The sequence below is a fragment of the Zophobas morio genome, unplaced genomic scaffold (assembly GCF_036711695.1).
Source record: "Zophobas morio isolate AGI-343-1 ecotype UQ-CSIRO unplaced genomic scaffold, CSIRO_AGI_Zmor_V1 ptg000008l, whole genome shotgun sequence".
Taxonomy (NCBI): Eukaryota; Metazoa; Arthropoda; class Insecta; order Coleoptera; family Tenebrionidae; genus Zophobas; species Zophobas morio.
This window is the reverse complement of record NW_026972113.1, coordinates 6,403,158-6,412,526: the sequence shown is the minus strand read 5'-3', so window position 1 is coordinate 6,412,526 and position 9,369 is coordinate 6,403,158. Positions and strand designations below refer to the sequence as shown.

Here is a 9,369-nt window from a genome sequence, read left to right as displayed (position 1 = left end):
TTATAATTAATGTTTTGTCCTCTGGATCTCGCTCCTTATTCGATCTCGCTTTCTGTTGTGCCATGTCGGAGTAATTTAGCTGGGAACCGTACAGAATGCAAAGGGCAGGGTGTGAAAGGGGTTAAAGCCATCTTTACGGGGGTTGTAATTGTAGTTTGGTTCATAGTTTATTGGTTTTTAGGTTGCGGCGATTGATATTAAAATGGAGCTTTATACACGTTACCTCTGACATGTTTGCGAAAGTTACACTTTGAAATTTATGCGCATACTTGGACTTCAGAATTGTACAATAAAGCTTTACGATTCAGCTTTTTAAGTTTACTGTGACCTTTTTTGAGATAATTTTGGATGAGGAAAAAAAGAAGATGTAAACGAGATAATCAACAAAGTGTGGATAATAAACCTAAAATTAGAAACATTCCTTTAAAATAACGAAAACTATTCTTCTAAATAAAAAAATGGCCTTAGGTTATTTAGACAAAACTTATATTAAAGCTGAAAATTTTTGAGATATCTTGTGTAAACAATAAAAAAAGACTAGGATTACTTGCTTAACATAATCATCATTAGACCGACACACAGCAGACAGCCGGACAGACAGTATAGAAAAGATAAAACGGATAGAACGGACGAAAACGAAAGAAGAGGCAGATAGAACAGAGAAGATAAAGGGATAAAAAGACAGAAAAAACAGAAAGGCTAGGAATGACAGAATGAACAGAAATGATACAAAATATATAATGACAGAAAGGATAGAGGGGTCGAAAAACACGATTGACAGAAAGGAGAAAAACAAAAAAAAAAAGAACAGATTGGACAAAAAGAACAAACATGATAGGAAGAACAAAAAGGACAGAAAGGACAGGACAGACAGAAGGTACAAGAAAGACAGAGAGGACAAAAAAGACAAACGTTAGGACAGAAAAGATAGTTAGGACAAAAAGAATTGGAAGATCAGAAAAAACATATCGAATAAAAATGACAAAAATTATAGAAGGGCCGAAGGTACAGAATACACAACACAGACAAATGAGACAGGTAGAACAAAGAAGCTAGAAGGATAGGAGAAGAGAAAAGACAGAAGGGACATAAAGGTTACAAACATGGAAAGGACGAAACGAAAAAAACTAACACCACCGATAAAAAAAGAAAAGCGAGAACAGACAAGAAACCAAAATGTACAGGAAGAACAGATAAAAGAGAAAAAATAGAAGGAAATAAAGAATAGAAAAACAGAAATGATAAAATAAAACGGACATAAGGATAGAACGGACATAAAGGACAGGAAAGACAGAAAGGATGAAATATCCAGGAAGGATAAAGGACAAAAAAGACAGAAGGACAGAAATGAAAGAAAGAACAAATGAGACAATACAGAAATGACAGGAAGGTCAGAGGGAATAGATAGGACAGAAAAAAGTGATAAGACAGATAAAATAGAAAAAACAGAATGGACAAAAAGAAGAGAACGGACAGAATAGAGAAAACAGACCAAAAAATAGAAAGGGCAGAAATGACAAAAAGATGAGAAAGGGCAGACAGAACAGAAATAGCCGATAAAAAATACAAGACAAAAAGATAGAACAGGAAGGACAGATAAAAGAGGAACAAGAATGACAGGAAGAATAGAAAAGACAGATAGAACAAGAACGGATAGAACAGATGGAACACAATAGATAAAAATGACAGAAATGACAGAAATGACAGGAAGGACAGGAAGATCAGAAAGGACAACAAGAGCAAGCAGACAGACGGGGCAAAAAAAGAACAGAAAGGTCATAAAGGACAGGTAAGGCGAAAAGGCCAAAAAGGATTGAAGAACAGAAAAGACAAAAAGGACAACAAGGACAGAAAGAACTGATAAGATAAATAGAACAGAAATGAGAGAAAAGGCAGAAAGATTAGAAGGACAGAAAACAGAAAAAGTAGAAAATATAATGATATTGAGCACCGAAAAGACAAGGGAGCACGCAAGATTGAAGGACAGAAAGTTCAGAAAAGACAGAAAGGACAGAAAGAACTGAAAGAATATAAAGCATAGAAAGAAAAGATAAAACAGAAAAAACAAATAGAACTGAAAGAAGAAAAAGGAAAGAGACGACAAAAAAATGACAGAAAGGACATAAAGGACAAGCCAAAAATGATTGAAGAACACAAAAGACAAAAAGATCAAAAAGAACGAAAAGGACGTAAAGAACGAAAAGGACGAAAATTACGAAAAGGGCGAAGAAGACGAAAAGAACGAAAAGGACGAAAACGACGACACGGACGAAAAGGATGAAAAGAACGAAAAGGACGAAAAGGACGAAAAGGACAAAAAGGATAAAAATAACTGATAATAGAACAGAAATGCTAGAAAGGATAAAGGTTGTAAGGACAGAAAGGGCAGAATAGGTAGAAAATATAGACATTGAGACCGAAAGGATAGAAGGGCAGACGAGATTGAGGGACAGAAAGTACCGAAAGGACAAATAGGACGAAACGGAGGAGAAGGATGAAAAGGACGAAAAGGACAAAAAAGGATTGAAGAACAGAAAAGACAAAAAAAAACAACAAGGACAAAAAGAACTGATAAGATAAATAGAACAGAAATGAGAGAAAAGGCAGAAAGATTAGAAGGACAGAAAGGACAGAAAAAGTAGAAAATATAATGATATTGAGCACCGAAAAGACAAGAGAGCACACAAGATTGAAGGACAGAAAGTTCAGAAAAGACAGAAAGTACAGAAAGAACTGAAAGAATAGAAAGCATAGAAAGAAAAGATAAAACCGAAAAAACAAATAGGACTGAAAGAAGAAAAAGGAAAGAAAGGACAAAAAAATGACAGAAGGGTCATAAAGGACCAAAAGGACGTAAAGGACGAAAGGGACGAAAACGATGAAAAGGACGAAAAAGACGAAAAGAACGAAAAAGATAAAAAGGACAAAAATAACTGATAATAATAGAACAGAAATGATAGAAAGGACAAATATTATAAGGACAGAAAGGGCAGAAAGGGTAGAAAATATAGAAGGACATTGAGACTGAAAAGGATAGAAGGGCAGACGAGATTGAGGGATAGAAAATACAGAAAGGACAAATAGAACGAAAAGGAGGAAAAGGAAGAAAAGGACGAAAAGGACAAAAATGGATTGAAGAACAGAAAAGACAAAAAGAACAACAAGGACAAAAAGAACTGATAAGACAAATAGAATAAAAATGAGACAAAAGGCAGAAACATTAGACGGACAGAAAGGACAGAAAAAGTTGAAAATATTGGTCATTAAGGGCAGAAAGAATAGAAGGGCAGCCAAGATTGGGGGACAGAAAGTACACAAAAGGACAAAAAGGACAAAAAGGACGAAAAGGACGAAAACTAGGAAAAAAACGAAGATGACGAAAAGACAATAAGGACGAAAAATACGAAAAGGACAATAAGGATGGAAATGACGAAAAGGACGAAAAGGACGAAGAGGAGTATGAAGACGAAGAGGTCGTAAAGGATCAAAAGAACGAAAAGGACGAAGAGGATGATGAGGACGAAAAGGACGAAGAGGACGAAGGAGATGAAAAAGTTCGTAAAGGACGAAATGCACCACAAGGACGAAAAGGACGAAAAGAACCAAAACGACGAAAAGGACGAGAAGGACGAAGACGAAGAGGACGAAGAGGTCGTAAAGGACGAAAAGGACCAAAAGGATGAAAAGGACGATAATAACGAGAAGGACGAAAAGGACGAAAAGGACGAAGAGGACGAAGAGGACGAAAAGTTCGTAGAGGACGAAAAGAACTAAAACGACGGAAGGAACCAAAAGGACGAAAAAGACAAAAAGAACAATAAGTACGAAAAGGACGAAAGGGCAAAAAGGACTAAAAGGACGAAAAGACGAAAAGGACGAAAAAGACAAAAAGTACCCAAAGACAAATAGGACAAAAGGAACAAAAATTACAAAAAGGATAAAAAAGGACAAAAAGAACGGAAAGGACGGAAAGGTAACACAGGAGGAAAAGAAGGAAAAAAGGAAAAGGACGAAAAGGACGAAGAACACGAAAACTAGAGAAAAACGAAGAGGACGAAAAGGACAAAAAATACGAAAAGGACGAAGAAGACGAAAAGAACGAAAAGGACAAAAAGAACTGATAGGACAAATAGAACAGAAATGGGAAAGACAGATTAGAATGATAAAAAGGACAGAAAAGGTAGAAAATATAGAAAAGCATGAAGGACCGAAAGGATAGAAGAGCAGAAAGTACAGAAAGGATAAAAAGGAAAAAAAGGACGAAAAGTTGGAAAGGACGACAAAGATAAAAAGGACGAAACGTGAGAAAAGACGAAAATGACTAAGAGGATTAAAAGGACGTAAAGTACAAAAAGGACAAATAGAATAGAAATGAGACAAAGGACAAAGATTAGGACAGAAAGGGCAACGGGTAGAAAATATAGAAGGACATTGAGGACCGAAAGGATAGAAGGGCAGACAAGATTGAGGGACAGAAAGTCCAAAAAGGACAGAAAAGACAACAAGGACAAAAAGGACGAAAAGGACGCAAACGAGGAAGAGAACGAAGAGGACGAAAATAACGAAAAGGAGGAAAAGTAGGAAAAAAACGAAGAGGACGAAAGGACAATAAGGACCAAAAATACGAAAAGAACAATAAGGACGGAAAGGACGAAAAGGACGAAGTAGACGACGAGGACGACAAGGACGAAAAGGGCGAAAAGGACGAAGAGGAGTATGAGGACGAAGAAGTCGTAAAGGACCAAAACAACGAAAAGGACGAGAAGGAGGAAAAATACGAAAATGACGAAAAGGACGAGAAGGACGAAAATGAAGAAGACGAAGAGGTCGTAAAGGACGAAAAGGACCAAAAAAACGAAAGGGACGAAAAGGACGAGAAGGACGAGAAGGACGAGAAGGACGATAAGAACGGAAAGGACGAAAAGGACGATAAGAACGAAAAGAACGAAAAGGACAATAAGGACGAAAAGGACGAATGGCGAAAAGGGCGAAAAAGACGAAAAGACGAAAATTACGAAAATTACAAAAAGTACATAAAGACAAATAGGACAAAAGGAACAAAAAGTACAAAAAGGCTAAAAAGGACAAAAAGAACGGAAAGGACGGAAAGGTATCACAGGAGGAAAAGAAAGAAAAAAGGAAAAGGACGAAAAGGACGAAGAAGACGAAAACTAGGGAAAAACGAAGACGACGAAAAGGACAAAAAATACGAAAAGGACGAAGAAGACGAAAAGAACGAAAAGGACAAAAAGGACAAAAAGAACTGATAGGACAAATAGAACAGAAATGAGAAAGACAGATTAGAATGATAAAAAGGACAGAAAAAGTAGAAAATATAGAAAGGCATTAAGGACCGAAAGGATAGAAGAGCAGAAAGTACAGAAAGAATAGAAAAGACAAAAAGGACAAAGAGGACGAAAAGGACGAAAAGTTGGAAAGGACGACAAAGAAAAAGGACGAAAAGGGCGAAAAGACGAAAATGACTAAACGGATTAAAAGGACGTAAAGTACAAAAAAGACAAATAGAACAGAAATGAAACAAAGGACAAAGATTAGAACAGAAAGGGCAACGGGTAGAAAATATGGATGGCATTGAGGACCGTAAGGATAGAAGGGCAGACAAGATTGAGGGACAGAAAGTCCGGAAACGACAGAAAAGACAACAAGGACAAAAAGGACGAAAAAGACGCAAACGAGGAAAAGAACGAAGAGGACGAAAATGACGAAAAGGACAAAAAATACGAAAAGCACGAAGAAGACGAAAAGGACGAAAAGGATGAAAAGGACAAAAAGGATTGAAGAGCAGAAAAGACAAAAAGGACAACGAGAACAAAAAGAACTAATAAGACAAATAGAACAGAAATGAGACAAAAGATAGAAAGATTGGGACAGAAAGGACAGAAAAAAGTAGAAGATATTGGGCATTGAGGAGCGAAAGGATAGAAGGAACAGGAAGGACAGAGAGAACAGAAAGAACGGAAAGAAAAGAAAGAACGGAGCGAACGGAAAGAATGTACAGAACCGAATGAACGGAAAGAATGGAAAGAACGGAAAGAACAGGAAGAGAAGAATGAACAGAAAACAAAAAGAACAAAAAGATAGGATTAAACAGAAAAAGCAAGTAGGATTGAAAGAAGAAAAAGAAAAGAAGTACCAAAAGAACAGATAGCACAGACGGGTAGAGCAGAAAGGACAGATGGGATAGAAAGAACTGATAAAACAGAAATGACAGAAAGGATAGAAGGACAGAAAAGGTAGAAAGGGGACACAAAGAACAAGTAGAACAAATAAAGAAACGACAGATAGATCAGAAAGAATAGAAATAACAGGAAAAAAGAAAGAACAGATAGAGTAGAAAGAACTAAAAGGATAGGACAGACAGAAAGAAACCGGAACTTATTTCATTCATACAAACTGCCTACTACACTTTTTCTACGACCAATGTTTTATGGTGTCAGACTTCGTTTGCTCTTCGGCGTGCACCACATGGTAGACAAAATCTGATAGAATTTTTGAAAAAACTAAGAAACATAAGCAAATAAAAAAACAAAATAAAACGAATAAAAATAAATAAGTATTTGAAAGATAAAATTGAAAAAATTGAATAAAATGACTCCCACTACATTCACGCTTCTCCATTACGAAAATAATATGTAATAGTAAATAAATAAATGAACAAAAGATAAAATAAAAAACAGTTTCAGAGACCACTTCTGACGAATAATGCAGAGCAAATATTTTCAAATAAACAAAACCACAAAAAAAAGAAAAATGTCCGAAACATAAAGAAAAATAACACACATATAAAAACACAGCACCAAAATGATATAAATTAGGCAAAGGAAGAATTCTATAATTCAAAGTACGAAATAAAATATGAACAAACTAAAATATGGTTTTATTCAACCAAAATTATAATGAATAAAAACACAGAAAATATTACAAAAAATAATCTCAGAGAAAATTTGTGGAGGATAAAGCGAATGAAACATTTTCTAATAAAAAAACTGTACAAAAAAATTTCTCACAGATACAGAAACGAAGTGGTGGGCGAATGGGCACAAATTAAATAAAAAAAAAATGAGAGGATAAGACATGATTATAAGTAAGAGAAGGATAAAGCATGAATAAAAAAATGAACTTTAACGGCCATCGAGAGCTCCTGGAGCCATGTTTTTTAAGTAAATTAAAAAAAAAAAATCTGAATAGCGTGGAATTGGCCCCCACCACAGCCACGCCCCTCCCCTACCTCCGTCACAGCTACGAAGTCACTTCTATTGACTTTAACAAACTTTTGTCTGATATTAAATTTCAATTTTTTTGCACACTTTTTATACCAAGTGCTATTACATGGTTTTCTTCCGTCAATGCGACATTGTGCCGTGATTGACAGCCCACTTATATGCATATAATGACGTCACCTCTCCCCAAACACCACCTTTCTCTCCTCGGGCGTTTTTTGTGTTCCCGACGCAAAAAAACAACCCCGAAGAATTAAACAAAATTACAAACGAACGTCGGTTTTATGTTACAACAATTTGCTTCGTTATTACAATCGAAAAAAACACACGGAATTAATTTTTCGCATAAAAGCAACTTTATTTTCCAATAACGAATTAGCTTGATGAAAATGGAGAAAAAGTAATTAGAATTTTGACATTAAGTAGTATAAACTTCAACTCCAGGATACGTAAAGACCAATTATTGCCGCAAGCGCAAGCGAATTTAACAAACTTCCTAACACATTTTTTTGATGTATATTCGTTTCAAAAGGAAATTAAAATTTTCTTTTATGAAAGCGTAGCGCTTTGATCTCGCACGATTATCCTTTCATCAAAATAAAAAATAATTATCGAGTCTCTTATCGCTATGAGAAAAAAGCTAATTAATTTTCCGTTCGATGTAATTAACGAGATAGAATTTTTTTTAAAGAGGTTGTTAAAAAAATGAAACACCGGAGAAAACATTTTGGGGATTAGGCTGTCGAGTCCCTCTTCTCTTCTAGAAGAGGATTTAACGGTAAAAGCGGTTGTGCACTTTACTCCTATTAGAAACTGAATTAAATGCCGTGATGGATTGCTTAATGCCCTTTTAATTAATTGCGTTGCACGAACAAGAATACGAATGCGAAATATGCTTGAGTGTTTTCCGACGACGGCATAATCCCGGGAAATCTGACGCGGAGGTTTCGGGGATTATTTCACGGGGTTTTTCAGTTTTGGGGGTTACAGGGAGCGGCGCCATTATTGGAAATTTATTCCGGGGATGGATTTCGCTTAACTTGAATTAGTTCGAGTTCGGGATTAATTACGCGTTTGATTTGGAAATTCTCAAAATGCGCAAGAATTTTGGTCAAAAACGGAATTTATTAGTTTTTTACTTCACAAGGGTCCACCAGGCGACTGGCTGCTTTTATGTTTTTTCGACGTTTCATGACCCCTTGGGTACGGAAAAATAGGTGTCCCGTTTCCGGCAGTCTATATACATGATATCATATCTAGATATTATGTAGATTGTAAAACGTTAACCAAAATTTGTCTGTTTATTCCCATCAACTATAGACTTACGTCATTTTCATATTATACACTAGTAAATATTATTTCAATTTGTCGTTTATGAGCTTTTACCTTAGGCATCCAGATTTTTGGAAAAAATCAAAACTTTAAAATCGAATGGTTTAAAACTTTGCAAACCGTTTAAGGATATCAGATTCATGGTAAATCGTTAATCAAAATTCATTTTTTCATGCCATTCCCCCCGGAATTTATGAAGTCATCTTACAATTTTGTGGAATAAATGTTAAAGAGTACTATAGTCCTAAATTTAAGGCTTATGAATTGAATTTTTCTCTTAGGCAGAGATTTTTTGGAAAAAAAGTGAAAATTGTCGATATAAAACAATTTTTCGGCTTTCCGATTTCTTCATATTTCAGTTTTGGGATTTTTCAATTTTTTATTCCTCAAATTTTGTTTTGATTTTCAATTTTTCGATTTTTATTATTTTCGATTTTCCATTTTTGATATTTGTAAAGATTTTTCGACTTCAAAATTTTCCAAATTTTCAATTTTACGATTCTTCAAATTTTCCATTTTTTTCTGTGATTTTCCATTTTTGATGTTTCAAAAGATTTCTTGATTTTTTAATTTCTCGACCTCGGTTTTAGATTTTTCGGTTATTTATTTTCTGAATTTTCGATTTCTTAGTTTATCGAGATTTCGATGTTCAGTTTCTCGATTTTTCGATTTATAGATTTCTTTCAAATTTAAAATTACTCAATTTTTCGATTTTGGCTATTTCGATTTCTCAGTTTTTCAACTTCTCGACTTTTGGATTTCTAAGTTTTTCAGTTTTTCAGTTCTTCGATATTTC

The 9,369-nt window shown here is 35.1% G+C and overlaps 2 protein-coding genes across 2 annotated transcripts; both read left to right on the top strand.

Moving 5' to 3' along the window:
- Window positions 1-740: 740 nt before the first annotated feature.
- On the top strand, window positions 741-1,861 carry LOC135125541 (uncharacterized). Its single transcript, XM_064051203.1, has 2 exons — window positions 741-877; window positions 1,699-1,861. Exons 1-2 carry the CDS (start codon window positions 741-743, stop codon window positions 1,859-1,861), a joined length of 300 nt encoding a protein of 99 aa, XP_063907273.1.
- A 1,338-nt stretch (window positions 1,862-3,199) lies between these two features.
- On the top strand, window positions 3,200-5,799 carry LOC135125540 (glutamic acid-rich protein-like). Its single transcript, XM_064051202.1, has 4 exons — window positions 3,200-3,310; window positions 3,393-3,554; window positions 4,641-4,829; window positions 5,578-5,799. Exons 1-4 carry the CDS (start codon window positions 3,200-3,202, stop codon window positions 5,797-5,799), a joined length of 684 nt encoding a protein of 227 aa, XP_063907272.1.
- The last annotated feature ends 3,570 nt before the right edge of the window (window positions 5,800-9,369 follow it).

Bases quoted from the DNA above. Each gene is read 5' to 3' on its own strand.
- LOC135125541 (XM_064051203.1), top strand. From the start codon at position 741: ATGACAGAAAGGATAGAGGGGTCGAAAAACACGATTGACAGAAAGGAG. The intron at 878-1,698 runs GTACAAGAAAGA...CAGAAATGACAG, and splicing joins AAGGACAGGACAGACAGAAG to AAATGACAGGAAGGACAGGA.
- LOC135125540 (XM_064051202.1), top strand. From the start codon at position 3,200: ATGAGACAAAAGGCAGAAACATTAGACGGACAGAAAGGACAGAAAAAG. The intron at 3,311-3,392 runs GTACACAAAAGG...AAAGACAATAAG, and splicing joins CCAAGATTGGGGGACAGAAA to GACGAAAAATACGAAAAGGA. The intron at 3,555-4,640 runs GTTCGTAAAGGA...AAGAACAATAAG, and splicing joins AGGACGAAGGAGATGAAAAA to GACGGAAAGGACGAAAAGGA.